We start from the raw sequence: 19,341 nt of genomic DNA, 5'->3' as shown, positions 1-19,341 counted from the left end.
TTGAAGAAACAACACTTAATGACATAGAAGTGGTAACACTTCGTATGCCTACAGACTACACAGAACTGGCTATTTTAAGTGCATATATGTATTTACAACCATTAAGTCTACTAATTTCACTGCTTGGTTTTGTTAAATGAACATTAACATTCTACCATATCTAGCTATGCGTTACCAAGTACAGGAGACAAGCTTTAACACTGTCTTCAATAGATACCAGTATATTTTACCCCAATAAAATGGGCCTTTGGTTTATAAAAGTGATTGAAAAGTGAATGCTTTTGTTTCATCTTCTTTAAAATAAAAATCTAGGTTTGGTATATGAAGCAATCGCATTTCATACCTGCCGAAGTTTGAAATTGTCTGAAGTAAGAGAGAGATCTAAAACTGAGCCCATTCAATGGCAATGGGCAAGCCCCCCCCAGTAGAAGATTATCTTAAAAAGTTTACTGAATTGAGTTTCCAAATAAAGGTTCATATCACTGTCATGCACACCAAAAGGCAATACTATTCCCAGCCTGTTTTACCTGTGCTGTTTGGGGGTGGAGGGTCAGAAACACTTTGCTGATTACAGAACAACAGAATACAAAGCAGATTGCAAAAATGCTTGATCTCCCCTTGCCATTTCATGGACTCGCTGAGTTTACCTTGTCTCTTACAACCATCACACTTTGCCATCTAGGAAAACAGAGTGAGGGAGAAATTAAGTGCACTCGTAAACAGCAACAAAGAGTATGTGTATAAAAACCTCTGCACCCTGCTCAGTAAAGAAATCTGTAAGGGTGCATCCTTTTTGCAGCATAACACAAAGCAGCAGAACATTCAGTGCCTGTCTTCCCACAACCCATACTAGGTTTTCTCTATATAGAAAACTGGTACTCAAAAGCTAAGACGGATTTACTCATCTCTCCCATATATGCAATATATTCCATGGACACAGAAGTCAGCCACAGGCACTTCACATAGCTCCTAATGTACAAAAGTTCACTTGCTAACAGGTTGATATTCTAGAGGATGTTATGTGAGAATATGGCTTACCTGGTAAAACAAAACTGTGAATTTAGACATGCACTCCTCTGAGCAAAATTCCTCCATTTTCCCCCCAAAGTGACTCTGGACCTGTTTGGGGGAAGCCTGTAAACAGTAACTGCACATTTTACAGTGATTTCCCCAGTGCTTAGCCAAGTCATGTTTATAGAGCAGTTTACAACCTAAAACAAGAGAAAACAGCAAAAAAACCCATCAATATCAAAATTACATTTGCTCGGCACTTCCAGTTCTTGTATTTAGCTATGTCTGTAATAATTTCTTGAAACACACCATTAAAATGTAAAGTGTGAACAAAGTTCTGTGATTCTAGATCCTAAAGAAGTTTTCTAACTTGTAACGATTAGGTTTCTCTTAGTATCACCAATAATTTTAAGGCAAAACACTTCTGACTTGATTTGTCTGAGACATAGCCTTGCCCTTTCTTACCTTCACTACAGAACGGTTTATCTATGCCTGAGAATCGCACTGTCTCCTTGATAATTTTCTCAATTTTGCAGTATTCACACATTGCCATTACACTGCTCCTCTTCTTATATTCGTCACAGCAGGTCTTCCCACAGAACTGGAACATTTTACCCTGCAACAGAGCCAGAATGTTTTGGTTTCAATGTTTCACATCCCAGATAATACATTTTAATTGTTAATAAAAATCAAAAGCGTATTTATACCCTTCGTAACCAACAACAGACAACAATAGCAAATAAGTCTCCCCATTTAGCTTTATAACAAAGACAGAACAGTTTTCTGCAGAAAGCCCTCACCACTGTGCTTTCTCCTGGAATTAAAAGGATCAGCTCTGGGACCAAGAATCAGGAATGTGCTTACCTAGCCAGGCAATCATAGGATTTGGGGTTTTTTGGAAGGGTTTTTTTTTCTGTTTTTAAGATCAAATTGCTAGCATCAGTATTAATTTTGATAATGGTTAAACACCACCAAAAGCAGTCCCAAACTCCTCCCACAGCAGCTCATAGTAAGCAACAGCAGTACTGACAGACTATTGCATAAAAGCTACAATTTATCGTGTTTCTGATGAGAAATATGAGCTTGAAAAGCCCTCATCTTTATTACCTTGTAGTCAAGCAGTTCTGGTTTGGTTGCAAACAATCTGTTACAGTGCTGACACCTGAGTTTTACAACAGGGCGGGCAAAAGTGACTTGCTGGGACTGGGCAGCCAGCCTCTGTAGACCAGCTGCAGCTGAACTGCTCACGGAGCTGGGGGACACAGTCGAGCTGGTGCCACCTGCTGATACCATTGCCCCCGAGGGAATGCTTACAATGACTTGACCTTGCGACAGAGGTACCACTGAGGAGTTCATTCCTGCAGGCTTGTTGAACAAATTCTGCAGAAAACAAATGGAGGAACAGACTTTATTTTACAGTAGGACTTATTTTACCCGACATCCCAGATATTTACACTATCTCTTTATTATTCTGTTAATTCAGCTAAGAAGAAATCCTAGATGTCACACCTGAAAAGCTACTACACAACTGTAGCTGCAAAAATTGCGTATGCTCCCATCTGACATAGCCAAGTGATACTGAGGGTTTGCTGAAGTTTTACAGCTGTTGCACTGAACTTGAACACCTGAGGGTGAAACAGAGAAGAAAAAGTGATTTATGCAACATCAAGTTGTATTGCAGCTAATTTTGCACTGTGCATACAAAACCAGAGAGTCTGAATGACAAGCCAAGGTACATACAGAAGCCCAAGACAAGTTTCTACAGATTCATAAGCAGCCACTGCAGCTGCAGTGCCTGTTGCTTGCCAGATCCTTTAATTAATCTCCCAGTATCCCTAGGATGTCAGTAAGCATTTTTCTATTTTACAATTACGTTTGCCGAGCTCAATGCAACATTAGGCAGAGGTAACTAAGCTAATCACCCTGGTGAACAAGGGGCAGAACAGTCACAGCGGTGGTATGGCATATGTCCACAGAAGTGGATCTGTCTAGCTGGGAAACTCCCCAGCTGCACTTGCAAGAGCAGAGAATAGACTCAGGTTTTTATAGTGTCTAAGCTCTCTAAAAACAAAGCTGAAATGGCTGTACTGTCACTGTTAGGTTTATCAATGGTAGAAAGTCCTTATTCCCACCTCAGCACCTACCTTTAAAAAGAAAAGCCATTTCCCACCCTCCCAAAAAAGCCACTTCCCACCCTCCCAAACTTTAAGACAAATTAAGTTTGGATACGAGCTATGTGAAATGAAGCTTCTGAAGAAGTAAAAGGATAAACTTACCTGCAGAAGTAACCAGTTTTACTCTATATGCTGACAAGCAGTTAACAGAGCAAAACAGTTCAGTTTTTCCCAAGTTATTTGCGCTCTCTATCATCTCGGCTGAAGATCTCAAAGATTTACACAGTGTGCAAGGTGTAATTTTAGCTGACTTCTGTGGAAACATGCAAATCCGTCATTCATTTGAAACTCAGTATTTTTATTAACCTGGAAATTAAATGCTAACATATAAAACGTATAGAAGTGACTGCCGGTACACTTGAAACAGCACATACTTTACAGCTGTATTATTTATGATGCAGATATACTTATTTGAGTTCTCCAGCTATATTCACACTTTGACCACCCGAGACTTGGGCTATCTCTCACTCAGGGTAAGTGCTACCTTTAGAGGCCAGTTTAAACAGTACCCAGGCTGTCAGGGCGAAGGCCTCCAAGTGCAAACAATGCTACGTGTTGTAATAGCACGTAACAAGCACCTCATAGCAGACAACTTCAACGCTTTTGCTGAGAAGTAACATTTTACTTATCATTTTTAATACATCAGCTCTGGATGTAAACAATATTCCCATTTAACAGATGGGAACACAAGAGACAGAGAGAAGCAGGTTCCCTGAAGATGTACTTGGTAGCAAAATGGGAGAAGAGATATATCTCCTAGTAATAACGACAGTTTTCAAAGACACAAAAAGAAGCCCACCTTTCATAGACGCATTTTCTGCGTTTACAACAGTGGAAAGTTTTTAAAATCTTTAAGTTTGGAAAAAACTTTGAGAACTAGTGCACTACATCATTTTATTATGACAGTCTTAAAAATGCACTTAGTTCTATCAACAACTCCTCCAGATCCTCACAGAAGGACAGAACAGAGTATATGTTTTCAGGATTTAAAACCACCCACAAACCCGCCAAAACTATTAGAATGTATCTGACAATTAAGTTGAATGCTGTTTAAAAATCAATTAAAAAATATTAGACTTAGCCTTACAACCTTTGAACGTACTGTATTTTCAGGAAGACTAACATATATGGGGTTTTGGTGTGAGATGCAAAAGCAGCATGAAATCCCTCTCCTTTCCAGCTTATTTAATTTGATTTCCAGATTTCTTTCAGAGGACAACTAATGTTGTAGGTAATTTTCTGGATGAAATACTTTAACCAGATTTTTTTTAAAATTCATTAGGCCCTTCCTGGCCTAAGAGGCCTAAATAATGGGGCAGCAGAGTCAAGACACAAAATTAAGTTACACTATCTTATCAGAGGGCAATTTTTCCTCAAGTAATTGCATTAAAGTAAGTCAGTCCAAAATAATTGAGCTATTATAATAAATTAAGGTTCTCTCAACTGTTCAGCTCTTTAAGAGGGTCCATTATAATCAAAATTAAAATATTAAAAGTTTAAAAATTAAAATCAAAATGATCAACTAATTTTTACTTTTCCTCTCCACTGAATTCAAATGCTACAATTTAATAGAGAATACTCCAAGACGGAGCATCTCAAAGGCTGAACAAAGTCCCTGTGGACTGCGGCTGAGTGGTTCCACTTCTCTCCCACTGGAATCTTCTGGGAACCAGTGCAGCGGTGAGGGAAACAGAGCAACATGTTTGGGCAAAGATTAAGCAGCAAATGGCAAAAGGATTTATCTCAAACCAAGGCAGTAACCGAAATAATCAACTCATAAATCAGGTGTTTCTTAAAACACCCAAAACCTAATGAAAGACATATTTTTTAATATTCTGTCAAAATATACCTGCTTGTACGCCGTCACACATGTTGAACTGCAGAACTTTTTTGACTGTCCCTCTATCTGAAGCATGTGACACTGGCCAGAGCCACTGTAGCAGTATCCTCCGCAATTCTCACAGCAGTTCATGGTCAAGTTGTTAGCCGAGCGGAACTTGGAGAAGCAGGCATCACTGCAGAGCTTGTGTACAACATTCTGGTAATTCACTTCGTGTCTAATCTGGAAGAAAAGAAAGAATATTTAACAAGGATAGAAAGAATATGTATGTTCATCCCTGAGACAGTGAGTTGTCCTGACCTAAAGGAAATGCAAATGGAAAAGAAGTTTGTAATTACCACTGCATTCTTCTGGCACATGCTGCACTTCGTTGAAATGCTGTTAGTATGAATAGTAACAATAGGTTTCCTTTTCAGTTCATATGTAGAAAGACAAGACTGGCTGCAGAAATCCTTACTGGAGTTTGTATTGTCAAACTGGGCAGTGATTACATCCTTTGGATTTAGAATGTCTCTGGAAAAAAGAAAAGCAAACAAACAAACAAAGAGGTAAAGACTGAATGTTAGTTTCATGTCCACTTGCTCTAGAAGAGGGTGGATTCATTTAATTTAAAGCTTTTCTTTTTGCTGATGTAAGTACCTGACTTACTTTTTCTTTTCCTATTAGGGAAAACGGTTCAGCAGTACATTTCTCAAGTAGGTATTTTGTGCAACATTTTCTACCTGGATTTAGGAGTGGCCTATAAATACATCAAGTTTTATCATCAAATCTTTTCAAAAGGAACTGGGAAAAGATAACTGTTTTGCACAGCCTTTACCAAAAAAAAATTAGAAAGCAGAATATGTGGAATGATTCCCTTTAACAAAGAAAATACCGATCATAATGGGGAAGGGGAAAAAAAGGGAAACAAAGGGTCACAGTTTCTAACCACCACGTAGTTCAGTCCAAACAGCCTGAACTATTTGAAAGAAAGTGTTCTATCTTTCCATCTCTTAGCTCCTATCCGCAGTTTTGTTTATTTGTTGCTGGATTTAACAAACTGAACTTTCTCCTTTATTTCTTCTCTCTTTTGAAACAGTCATCCACAGAAAAGCTTCAAAGCCTTTAAGTCAAAAAACTAGAAGGAAACAGTTACATAATTTTCCTTGTTGGAAGGGTGCCTCCTTCTCACTTGTCTTGTCAGAGGTAAGCCGTTTTTTAACAGAATAAATACAAATTACAGCCAAGACTGCTAACTTTATTACAAGGCCATATCACACTGAGACAGCAAGTGAAAAGAATAATTAATTGAAGTGTCAAGTTTTAGTTCAGTTGACCTTGTAAAACTTAAAAGTAATAAATCTGTGGTTGCAGCATTCCTTTTGTAAAGTAACTTTTGTAACTAAAAATAATACCTATGAATAATTCTCCTCTATAAACAGACTGTAGCACAATCAGTCTGCAAAGTTATTTATTACCTCAAGTTAATGGTACAGTAATATGACATCTTAAGGAGCCAGCCACAAAGGTCTCCTTTTGCTAATTTGGACATAATAATAGAAATGGACACAAAATTTTAATAAGTAAAACATTTTTTAGAGTCGAAGATTCGGGCCTGTGTTTCCAACAGGACTGTGGAAAACTTAGATCTTTCCTGAATTATTTTTCCCAAGTAGGCTCCCAAAAGCAAGCCTCGCCTTTCCACTCCAGGCCCAGACAGACAGTAACTGATCTGGGTGCTGAAACCTCAGCTCCCTAAAAACTCAATTCCTAATAAATTTTATCTCTCTACATCTTACAAAAGCAGCAGTGACATTATTTTGAAGAGCTAAGACCTACAGAAATCTAAAGTCACAGAATGGAGACAGACTGGAAAGTTAAATTTTTTTTAGAATCTAAGGCCACATCCTGCCTCAAACATATTAATTTACCCATGTTTTATTTCATTTTAGGGATTCAGTAAACCTATTTTCCTCTAGAAGAATTAATACATAAAGTATTTTTTTGAAAATTTACTCTTCGTTAGTGGTTTTGAGAGTGCAACAACACTTAAAAATGGCATGAAAATGTAGTAGCTTTTGAAACAGTTTTTCATATTCAGCTTACTTAAATCAAAAAAAGACAAGAGGCACGCTCCATCACAGAGGCTTTTAAATCTATGCGTCTGTAAAATCCAATTAATGAGATGGAACTGAAAATGGACAGACCAATTAACAAGTAACAGTATCGGCCACGTTTTTTTGAAGGGAAGCATAAACCAGCATGTTTCATAGAACTGAAGCCTTCCATTATCGGCTTGAACATCAATTATTACTCCAACAAATGAAAACACTGTCCTACTTTGAACAGCTTGAGCAGGTTTTCTTGGTAGAAGCTGGTGGGCGAGAAGCTGGAACAGTGTATCCAGTGAGGCACAGTGTGGAGCAGAAGAGCTGGGTAGAGCCTTTCCTCTGGTATGCCGTTTGCCCCTTCTGCAGGATTTTTTTACAGCCAGAACAGGAAACACGAACAGCTGTGGTTGGAACTGAAGGAAGCATTTTACTCATGCCAGAGGATGCCACAGCAGGCTGGAAACCTGATGACAGCTGTGGAGCTAAAAAAGAAAAAAAAAACAACCACAGAGAAAACATAGAGTAAGTGTTACACATGTATTACACTTCATTCACTTCCATGCAGGGGGCATGCACAAAGCTTATGACTTCATTTACGTTGTCAGAGTCTAAGGGAGAATTAAATAGCAGATAAACTCTCCATAAATACATGCCCTGTGCTGGTCTTCTGTATAGTAGGTGCTCTCAACTACTCTTAAGACTGAGAACGCACTTTAACATCCCTTTCACATTCTATTTTCCTATGTCTCAAATATAAAATTATTTCATAATCTCTGAATTTCATTGTCTCTAAACCAAACTAACTCTTTCTTTTCATACTGGGGTCAGACATGACAGACAAAATGCAGAATAACCTGCAAAACAATCTAGTTCTTTTTTCCCTACTCTGAATTTCGTTGTCTCTAAAACAAACTAACTCTTTCTTTTCTTACTGGGGTCAGACATGACAAACAAAATGCAGAATAACCTGCAAGACTATTTGCAAAGGTGACATATTTTACAGATTTAAAGAAACATAGTCTTGCCTATTGCTTACCAAGAGGACTGCCACTGACTGAAAAGACAGCACTGATTTTCAGCTCCCCTTCCTGAGATTTTGGCTGTTGGCCGTACTCCTAAAACAAAGGAAAAGGAGAACAAATACACACATGTAATAACAGGTTACGTGATTTCCATTCTTTCATAACGCTGTATTGAGTCTTAAGGAAGAGAGAGTGTCCTAAGCCGGCTCCAAAGGCCAGGTTTACAGCTGCTGCTGTATGAGCACCACACAGAGAACTTGCTCAGAGGCTGACAGCAACCTACAACCGAGGGTGTCGTGTAGAAATGGAAAAGCACGGCCACCTGGTGTCCACCCCTTTGGCCACCTGGTGTCCACCCCTTTCCAGCTGTATTCCAAGACACCTCAGAATTCAGCCAGACAAAGCTTAAGAGAAATCTTTGCTTTCCACTCACACATACTTTCCATCTACAAGTGCTTTGCAGTCCTCGCCCCTGTTCTGTGCAACAAGCTTGATCTTCATATTCACAGATGATAATCATGAAATAGACTGGGACCTAGGTGGTGAGAAGTTTCCTGTACTTATCCATGAGTTATGTACCCTGGAGTGGTCTAAGGTGAAGCTTCGCAGCAGGTCAAAGCTGGCACTAGAGCCAGACCACCACGGTCCCTGCTCAGACGGGCTTCAGTGAGAGGGGAATAACCTCACACTTTCTACAGGACAAGAAAATCCTTACAGTCACTTGTGGAATAGCTGACATACTATAAATTACTAGCTTATTCCACAGCAGCTATTCACACATTGACACCATGCTTCCTGCCCATGGTCTTCCTAGAAATCTGAACCAGAAAGCAGCTTGTAACACTCTACATGTACATCTTAATAGGCTGAAAATCATAATCTCTTGGAACTACAGAGATGATAAGATTTAACCTACTTACAGTCATTTGAGAGTAGTGAGGCATGATGTCATGTTATGACTGAGCTAAATCCACAGTTGGTGTCTGGCTGCAAGGTAAGCCAATTCAAAATCACTAAGCAAAATTAAGCTCTTGCTTCTCAGTGGCAGTGAACTGCTCCCTCAGCTTAAGCCATCTCCTAAAATCACACACTAACATCCGTGTCAGACATGCTTAAACTTTACACTTCTCTTACTCCTGCGGAAGAATTACAAGTTTCTATTCCAAGACAACCAAACTATTGCCAACAGGTTTCCCAGGAGAACAGGCAATGGTATTTATTCGCTCCTTATGTGAGCCACCAGACTGAACACTCAAACCTCAAGGAAGAGAAGCCTTTCATCTGTGTATGGGCACGATGACGGGTTTTAAAGCACCATTTTTCTTAACATTATGATTTAAAAACTAGTTATGTGCAGACATACTGTTTTTTAAGCATTTTAACTGCAGTTTATCCTTAGTCAAGACTAGTAAGAGAAGTGGAGGCAAATCCATGACATCAACTGTGCATGAGCAAGTGTAGCTTCCCAGCAGCGTGTTTGGTGAAAGCCAAGAACCTTCAGCTCCAACTACTGGTTACAGCAAGAAATGCTCTTATCTTGCAGGATGCATGAAAAAACCACCCCCACCCCCATTAATTCCAGTCTAAAGCAAAACAAAATGAACCTCCATCAGTTACACTTTTCCAGCATCAGGCAGAGTTGATAATTACAGGATTTTACTCCAGGAATTAATATTTTGAACTATATATAGACAGCTGATACTTCAATTCTTCAAGTCTTCACTTTTACTTATTAATCGAAAAGATCTTTCATAACCACAGACACATTGCATTGCACACAAATCCATACAGCAGATGCCATCTTGGGACGACAAAAGAATAGACAGATTTAACTAACCTACACATGGTTTGACATTATGTACTCCTAAGGAAAAATAAAACCAAACGATCTCATGGACACTGAACAAATCAGAACGGCACTGAAATATGAATAGTTTCAAATATTCAGTCTACTTCTTTATTTTATTAAGCCAAGAGTATTATGGGAAAAGAAGAAAAAATGTTGGGAAAACAGGCCCAGAGAGAAGAGGTTTAGCAGAAGTACACAGACTGATACTAGAAAAACTAATGCCAGTGCAAGAACACCAGCACTCTTGTGTCGATGCAAGTGGGATGAATCACCTTGGCAAGTTTTGCACACCTTTAACCGTGTGTAAAGTTTGGCATGTAACCCCAATATTCGCCGCGAGGAGACAGGAATTGCAACACAGATCATTTCCCTGGTGTCACACAGCAAACCAGTGGCAAAAAGCCCGGTTAGAGCGCAGCAATCCTTGCCCCAGCACCGCTCAATCCATAGGTCAGACTTTCTCCATTTTGCAATTATTGAACTTTTACCTGTATCGTTGTAAAAAATGTCAGTCTTAAATGAGAAAGTACTTAAAGCATACTACAATTGACTTCACTGATGTGTATGTATTTAAATATCTTGCTAAGGTAAGACCTCTAAGTGTTACTTAAAGCAAGAACAAACAATGAACCACTGTGCTCCCAAAGATAATCTTTAAGAGGGAAGTAGCAGGAACAGCACTGTTTCAACTACACATCTCCAACTGTCACTACTCACAAAGTATTCAGTAAAACATGATTTACATTTTATTTCCTAGTGAGACCAAGTTGAGAAAAGCTGTCTATACTGCCACAGATTTAATAATGAAAGTTTAACAGCACTTTGGGTTTTTTCTAACTGAAAAGCAAAACATTTTCAGTGACATGGTAACATGACATCAAAAAGTTGGGTGTTTGGGTTTCATGGTAGTATAAGAGGGAAAAATCCTTCTACTAAACTATGTTCTTCAAGTTAAATTTCGGTCAACAAACCAAATAAATTGCTGAATTTATGTCCAGCTTATGCGGTCAGTTGTCAGACCAAAATGAGAAATGCAATGGGAAACTTACCTCGGAATTATCAGGTTCATCTTTAATTTTGTCTAATAGTCCCTGCTGTGGGGCCATAGCTTTATCATATTCGTCATCCAAAGGCTCCTCCTTAATTCTAATATTTGGTGCAAAGGAATTCCCCAGCTCTTGTCCAATAGATTCCTTACTAGAAAATAGGTAGCTAGACTCCTGAAACAATAATATGAAAAAGAATTCACCCTCCTGCATCTGCCATTAGGAGTTGGGCTGCTGGCAAGGGGAGTTTCTGTTGCAGACCAAGAGAAATTGGTCCTACCACTGGAAGGTGGGAGAAAGGATGGGCAGCAGCTGCTGCCTCTACCTCCCTGCAGCACCCTCTGTCATCCCACCCCCAATCCTTTTCACTCCTCTGGACAAAGCAGAAGCCACCCAGCTCTCTAACTTGGTTGTCAGCAGGGGCATTCGGTTGTTTGGGCAGTGTCTCCTGTTGATACAGCTGTTCCCTGTCTCATGTGGAAAAAAGGCAGCAGGTCAGATGGATGCATCCAGGTCTAGATTCGGCTCACCAGTCAGTCAGACCATGCTGAACATGAAAGTGGCTATCAAAAGAATCCTCAATCCAAAGAGAGGGTCAGCAAAATTTAACAAAATTATATACACTGTTTAAGTAGCAAAGATGTCTAAGAGTCAGAAGATCAGTTTTCTTGATATTCAAATTTACACTCAAATACAAAATACGTATTTTGAATTATTCCAGTATATTGCTGCACTTGCAAAAGTGTTTGAAAGATCTATAGCTTACCCTGAAGTTAGTTTCTGGAGTTTGTGGCGCTAACTGCGTCCGTAATGTTTCTTCTACTTGATTATGAACTGAGGAAAACATATACATTAAATATAAATGAATACAGATTCCAATGCATTTCCTTTACAACTATCTAGAGTCTCATCCTGATCCCCAACCCCATAGTCTGACAGCACTTCAGAAGTATTAAACTACTCCCTTTCTCCTCCCTGCAAATAAGATGGTAATTCTTAAAGAGAACTGACATTTTTTTAGTATTCTATTGGGTCATTATTTTCCCATTCCAGCCAAATGATTGTAAAATTCTGAGGCAACCTGTTCATTCAGAATTTTCTACATCCCAGTGGGTTCTCAACTCTCTCATGTTTCGACATTTAAATCAGAAAATATTTTTCAGAGCAACAACTTTCATCCTTTTTTCTTTTCTTTTCTGTTCTGGTCTTTTGCCTTTCCCCCCCTTCTCAGGAAATTGTAGCTTATGCTTTTTTTAGCATGTGTCTTTTAAAAATTCTGGATTTGCCTGGATAATGAATGCTGCCTATGAGCATTGCTGTTTCAATTACTGACTACTCTACCTGAGGCTGCACAGCTTTCAGCCACAATCTTATAAATATAGGTATTTACAATTTTCTGAAATACGTCTCTTGCACAGAAATATTCTTTACTTGCTACTACCTGAAGATATAAGTAAAGAGCCATCTTTAATTCTTCTTTATTTTAAAAAATCTGCATTGCTTCTCTATCATTTGTGCAACCCAGAAGCCCTGATTTTAAAGATGCTGTTACTAAACATACAAAGTTTAAATATCAGAATTGTAAGCTGTGAATCTGAACAAGTAGTCAGGAGGGTCCAACTTGTCAGCCAACCCTCTCTCCATACAGTCTTCTGAATAAACTTAAATCGCATGTTCCAGCTGGGTTATTCCTAACTCCTTCATTTACTGTCCTACTGTCACTTTCAGAGCTTGGGGAGTCAAAACCAAGTGTGTGGGCAGCAAGACTACTGGTGACTGTCAGGCTCCCTCAAATGAGAAATGGATTACATGCATCCTTGGTTCTCTCCATGTTGGCTGGACCAAGTCCAAGACACAAGTATCTGAGAAAGAAGGAGAGCAGCCTCCCAGGAAAAGCAGATCTCAAGTTACTCTCTGGCTTACTTCTTGCAGACACCAATACATTTCTGGCAAGCCTTTCTGTCATGCTACTATCAAATGCATACTGCTTTAAATACGTATACATTAATGAAGAATTGGCACCTTGCTCAAAAAAAAATCTCTCCTGACCATCGACTTAACCTAAACTTCACCATCTTTTCTTTTAAGGAAGGAAAACCAAAAGGAAGCTTGAATTGTCACCTAGCTTGGTTTAGTAAAACCACAACAACAAAGCGTATGTTGACGCTTTGAAACAAGCTGTGGAGGATGAGACTCCCCCCCTAAAGCTGCCAGACCCTTCTGCAAACCCTAGTACTCACAAAGAGTTCACCATATTTCAGGGTTCTTTGTAAAATGCTTCCCTACGTGCAGCTATGCATATTCTCTTCAACAAGATGATGTTTTTAATAACTAGCCCTATTGCTAATTTCTGTCTAGTTCTTTGTTCCTCTTTGCTGGGTAGCCAGGTCTACGATGTCAACAGTTACCTGCTTTGTCAAGAAAACTGCTTTTCAATCTAGAATCCATATCTTTAGGGATTTTTTCCAACCGTTTTTCACGTTCTTGAAAATGTCCTTCTCTATTCTTGTCCTTCGCTGAAAAAGTCTCTTTGCCATTATCTCTTGTTATGCTAAAATCTTTTCGAATTGATTTAAATACAGGGCCCTGCTCAAATGGTGAAGCAAGATCCTTTTGGATTGCATTCTGAATCTGAATTTCTTTTTCACTGTCCAGTTCATGTTCTGTAACTCTCTTGCCCTCTTCCAGATGGTCTTCATCATGAATCGCTGAAGAAAGAGTGTCTTTTGGAGTGAAATTTTGATCATCTTCATTGTCACTCCCAACAACAGGTATGCCTGCAAGATCCCCAGAGTTCAGAAAATAATCGTCATCATCATCATCCAGCAGTGAGTTTTCAGATCCTGTTCGATTCTGTATTCCATAAGATAAGCTGTCGAGGGCAGGCGTTAAGTTATGGTCAGCATCCTCAGACATTTCTGCATCCAGAATTTCACCACCTAGGGAGAAAAAACCCACAGACAGTCAGAAAATTCACCAAACTTTATGCATAACAAAGGACAAGTGTTAAGTGTCCTTTGCTAATGTGTCTGAGGCTGCAATTTCCTGAATACTCTTAAGCCTTCTTGGCCCAACATTACTAATAAAACATTGCTGACATAAGAAACAGTTCTGTCCCACTCACCAACAGTGAAGCAGAAGCTGAATTGAGTAAAACTAACCAAAGAAAGAAAAAGAATTAACTTGCAGTTCACCTCATTTGTAACACTTGTGCAGAAGGCAAGGCAGGGAGGGAAAAAGTAGCAAGGGCTACGCGAAAGGCAAGATAGTCTTTTTCAGCAGCAATGATACTTGTAAGAAATCTTTTGTGAAATGACAGCCTTATATAAATAAACAAAAATACTTACATTTTTCTGTAATATCAAATACCGCATCAGACTTCTCTTCAAACTGTAAAAAGGAAAACACTGTGTCATTATCTTGGTCAGCTCCCATGTACTTTGCTAAAAAATACACAGTTAAAGCAAAAACCAACAAGGACCACAATTCCTCCTCCTTCCTTTCTGGCCCCAAGCAAAGTTCTATGAATTAAGACTATTACATTACTGAGATGTCACATTTACCCTAACAAATGCATAAGTACCTATCAAAAGCACACAATAAAAATTTAGAATTAGCGTTGCTTCCCAGGGAAGGTGGAGGAGAGAGGGCAGTGAAGGGAATGTCAGAATTTTCACTTCTACATGCGATACTTGCACCAGCTCAAGATCACAGGTTCTGCCCACTTTGACACGCTACGAGCCTTCATTTCCTCTGACCGTTATACATGGAAAAATAGCACATACAGCTTCCACTGACGTGGGCTGCACAGACACAAAGGTTTCATCTCTGGAAGAAGGAATGTCCCCTTTCCAGGAACAGTGAAATGCAATGCTTAACTTCCTAACAGTAATGAGACAATGAGCATCAGTATGAGCGTAACCAAAGAAGAGCCAGGCTCGAGTGCTGTACAAAACATCCATTTACATTAAACGTTCCCTGACAGATGTTAAAGTCGATGGTATGCTTGAATACTGTCTGAAGATGTATGCGCACTCAGCATAATTAAAGTTTCCTTTAGAATGTCCAACTCATTAGCATCCTTCCTTTCTGCCTAAAAGATAACAGCAATTCATTTAAGTCATCTCTCCTCTCCCTGCATCTCTAGCTCTGTGCTTTCTTTTCTGGTAGATCCTGCTCACACTTCAATTCTTAAGCCATCTTAAGGAAAGTAATGGGATTTCATAGCAAAGGGATGATCTCTAATTTCATTTAACTCAAGCCATTTAGTTGATAAATCTGATATTCCACAGAACTGTGATGGGAACTATCAGTTTGGTAGCAGCCAGCTCCGGGAAAGGATGACAACAGATTGTCCCAGCAAAATCTGACAGCAAAAAGTCCGTCAGTCTCTTTCCACTATCACTTGCAGGTCTACAAAGACAAGTTACCTCCTTCAGCTTAACACATGGAACAGCGAGGACCTGTCTTGCAAATACCAAGACAATTTGATACTGCACCAAAACCTTCCAGCTTCTCTTAGCAGATAGCTGAGGCTGGAAAAGTGAAATGCAGAACCAAAAGAGAAAAAGAAAAAAAAAGTTACACTTTTTGACAAGGCTCATGTGAACAAGGAAACACCTTCCAGGAAGGTTTGCATTCGGCTACTTCTATAATCCCGGGAGTGTCTCCAGAGATGCAAGTTTAATGTTGATGTAGAAGTCCACTTGTAGCCAACTAAGTTGACACTAGTGTAAAATTAATCTCCATAAATCTTGGATATACTTGGTGTTGATATCAGTTGCTGAGAACAAGGATAGCGGTGGTGTACTGTTCTTACAGAAGAACAGAAAAAGGAACTTGTAGCCATTTGATATTACCAGATACGAAGCCTGGGGAGGCAAAAATGATAGCCTAGGTCCTTTTCTCTATGCGGACCTTCCTTGATCCTTTGCTTGCTTCGTATCAGTAATGCTCTTTCTTCTCCAAAAAAGTCTCAGACAATTTGCTGGCAGGGCGAGATAAGTCTTCAGTTGAGATGAAGCATTAGATCATCCTTTCCTCGAAGCAGGTTTATATCAAAGTAGTTCTTTAAGTCTTTAGAGATCCAGAGTACCTGTGGGAAAGTATTCTAGGTTCTACCACAATCCTGCTTACCTTATACATCCGAACCCTAGGCACTCCTCCTTCTCTGGTGGTAACAAATCTTTTAATAATAGGGGACAAAACCAGAGATGCTGTTATTAGGAGAAGAATATGTTTTGCAGCCTGGACCCCTCTAACTCTTTCGTTCAAAGAAACAACAACATGCAAGTCAGCACAAGGGACCACCTGCGAGAGCACATTAGGGACTACCATAAATATTTTGGACAAGTTGGAAAACATTTACAAGGCACTTCCCAATAACAACGTCATCCTAGGGAGAAAAAAAAAAAGCCCTATTTTGTTTCTTTTCTCTTCCTTTTTTGAGTCTATCAAAATAAAAGATCATCTTGAGCATTTTCTTCCTTTCAAAGGTTTTAGTGTGCGGAGGAAGATCTGTGTCTGTGGTCAAAAGCTTCCACTGGAAGTATTTATAAAACAGGAACTTCAGCATCTGATAATACCAGCAGTCTTATCTAAGCCACCATCTAGTTTCTGACGGTAAACAGCAACAGAACTCCCACATGGTGTAAATCCAGAGAGAAAATTAGGGGAAGTGTTTGTAGGCTTCTGTGTGTGGATACAGATGTATCTACATACACATAAATATCTATATATCTATCTCCTGATACATTACTCATTCCCTAACAGTCTATAACCGGACTATGCTCCCAAATGAGGGCTCATATACTTTCTTCTTGAATTAATGTGGGGTATTCTCTCAATTAAATACACTTCTATTCCTTTCCTGAATCCTGTTACAATCTTGTTTAATGCCATCTCAGGAGGAAATTTTGCATATCAATAGTTACATAAAAATATATCACCTTAATCATTCATATAAGTTGGCTTTCACTGGCTTATGGTGTTGTATTATAGAGAAATGTAAGTAGAAATGCCCAGCTTACTATTTCTATATTATTCTATAACATGTCTGCAAGGCAATTCCCTCTCTCACCAGTCCTCATACCTCCTCCTTTGATTAGTCGTCAGCACTCTTAATTCCTTTCATTTCTTCTGCTCAGATTTTTTAAGATTTGGTGATTAGTGGAACAAAAATACTCTAGAGGCAAACATGAAACTGATTCACCAGATGGCATCTCCTATGGGTCGTTTTTGACAGATCTAAGAAGAGACACCTCAATATCCCAGATTAAGTCCTAAATAACTACAGAATGGAAAGTATCAGGAACAGCAAGTTTTCTGTTAAAATACTCCAGGCTTCAACTCCTGAACACAGTCCTCAAAACGTACTTGCAGTTGTAAAAAACCCCTCAAGAATGTATTTTAAAGCACCTTTACTCAATCATTTCGGTTAATATTTTGCCAGAGAATAACTTCATGATACTTATTGCTTTTAAGTAGTGAGCATTCCTTAAGAGTTTAACACAGAACAGTTTAAGTTTGATATTAGCAAAATTAAATGTTTTACAATGTATCTTTCTTAGTGACCTGTCTCATTAGCTAGCATTGTACACAAAGCAATGCTCTGTGTACTCAGGTTGTAATAAATAAATAAATGAAACAAGAATATACAAATGGTGACAAAACAATTAGGTATTCCTGGAAGCAATGTGTTTTGCTTTAAATTAACTGCTCTTTATATAAAGACAATACTGCTTTTATAAAAAAAATAAAATATTTCACTAGCACTAACCCATCTTTGCTTGGAGCGGGTGGCAGAAAGACACTGTCTATACTTTAATACAATGCGCTAATCTGAATTAACCAAAAACCCGTTTAATACTTTAACACCATTCAAAGTTGCCATAGTATCCATAGATCAAACAATTAATAGATTATTTTCGTGCAATATAAAGGGAAAAGCTGCCTGCAGCTACAACCTTGTTTTGTATGCAAAATAGAGATTTTCTTTAAAAAAATAAATAAAACAATGGAACAACTCCACATACACAGGCACGTATCTTTCTAGCAAGCCTTCTGAAGTTTGATCCTAGGTTTTACTGCATCCATAAGCAAACTGCAGGAAGGAGGCAGATGTTAAGAAAACTGCAATTAAAAAGTCAAGCACGACTCTCAGTTTTTTCTCTGTGCAGCCTCCTTGTCCCTATATACATACCATAACCCCCCCACTTCGGAATTCATTAAACTGATAAGGAAGAACACCATTTAAAAAGGACACCAAAAAAAAAAAAAAGTAATTTAAACTGTCATTGCTATTCTTGAACCAGGTGCAGTAAGCTCAGGAAGCATTCCCTGACCTTTTACACATGACATCCCTGGAAGGGATGCCAGGCAGCCAGCCAACCGCGCTGCACCTCTGCTACGGGAAAACTCCACGACACGAGCAGAATTAAGCAGCAGGTCTCTCCCGGAGCTGCTTTCCACCGAAACACGGACAGACCTAACTATTCGTACCTTCGGAGCACCTAAGGAGGGAAGAGCAGAGGGTAACAAAGAGCCAGCCTGCTGCAGATACCTGCTACAGGAAAAGAACCACTGCGGCAGGAAGGGAACCCGGCGGGGTCAGGCGAGCCATAGAGCTCGGCGCGGTGTGCCGGGCTGCAGAGCCCCCTAGCCGCCCCGGACCTCCGTGCCGGACAGCCGCCCACCCCGGCCAACGTGTGGCCTGGCACCCAGGCACCCCGGCTGGCACCCAGGCACCCCGGCTGGCACCCTGCCACCCTGGCTGGCACCCTGGCTGGCACCCTGACACTCCGGCTGGCACCCAGGCACCCTGGCGGTTTGCTGGTGGGGGGCCGCACATCGCCCTGCATAGGTGAGGATGGGAGAGGGAGAGCGCGCGAGCCTGGCAGGTTTTGCGAGGGGTGTCCTGGAGGCTCCCCTGGGCATCTGAGCCATGCCCCGGACTTCGAAAGATGATTTTAAATCTAATCTAAGGGCAATTAAATGGGTAGTATGATGAGTGCTTTTAAAGGCAAATCCCAAACAATTGCCTATACATGTAAAAAGACAAAGGCAGGCATTTTTCAGCTTCTTGTGGCTCCCCATCTTCCTGTTCAAGAAACAGAGTTTTACCTTCTGTCTCACTTATGCATCTCCAATTCTGAACTTTCAGGAAAGAAGGTTTAGGCACATGCTGCTACCGTTTCATTTGTCCATTTTTAGAATCACCAGAAATCAGGGGGAGTGGTCCAGCATGTTAGTGTATTGCGCCTTTCTGTCCCCAGGTTCTCCTGACATTCCTGAATGTGCTGAATATTCAT

General features: G+C 39.8%; 1 protein-coding gene across 8 annotated transcripts in view; it reads right to left on the bottom strand.

Annotated features, from left to right (window-relative positions):
* Positions 1 to 19,341, bottom strand: part of ZMYM4 (zinc finger MYM-type containing 4) — a 48,798-nt gene that overhangs the window by 20,857 nt on the left and 8,600 nt on the right. The window contains exons 1-15 of one of the 8 annotated variants that reach the window (XM_080379806.1): positions 18,376 to 18,531; positions 14,380 to 14,422; positions 13,441 to 13,971; positions 11,799 to 11,866; positions 11,036 to 11,206; positions 8,152 to 8,230; positions 7,345 to 7,597; positions 5,364 to 5,538; positions 5,035 to 5,247; positions 3,288 to 3,438; positions 2,521 to 2,636; positions 2,119 to 2,391; positions 1,477 to 1,627; positions 1,039 to 1,211; positions 528 to 678 (exon numbers count right to left, since the gene is read on the bottom strand). In XM_080379806.1, the coding sequence (XP_080235932.1) occupies positions 528 to 678; positions 1,039 to 1,211; positions 1,477 to 1,627; positions 2,119 to 2,391; positions 2,521 to 2,636; positions 3,288 to 3,438; positions 5,035 to 5,247; positions 5,364 to 5,538; positions 7,345 to 7,597; positions 8,152 to 8,230; positions 11,036 to 11,206; positions 11,799 to 11,866; positions 13,441 to 13,948 (2,482 nt within the window). In that variant the 5' untranslated portion in view covers positions 13,949 to 13,971; positions 14,380 to 14,422; positions 18,376 to 18,531. Of the gene's footprint in view, positions 1 to 527; positions 679 to 1,038; positions 1,212 to 1,476; positions 1,628 to 2,118; positions 2,392 to 2,520; positions 2,637 to 3,287; positions 3,439 to 5,034; positions 5,248 to 5,363; positions 5,539 to 7,344; positions 7,598 to 8,151; positions 8,231 to 11,035; positions 11,207 to 11,798; positions 11,867 to 13,440; positions 13,972 to 14,379; positions 14,423 to 16,168; positions 18,345 to 18,375; positions 18,532 to 19,341 lie in introns of those variants that run through there. The other 7 variants (XM_080379807.1, XM_080379802.1, XM_080379801.1 and 4 more) reach the window with 7 other exon arrangements.

Source organism: Falco punctatus (assembly GCF_963210335.1).
Source record: "Falco punctatus genome assembly, chromosome: 3".
Lineage (NCBI taxonomy): Eukaryota > Metazoa > Chordata > Aves > Falconiformes > Falconidae > Falco > Falco punctatus.
This window is presented reverse-complemented; position numbering and strand designations above follow the sequence as displayed.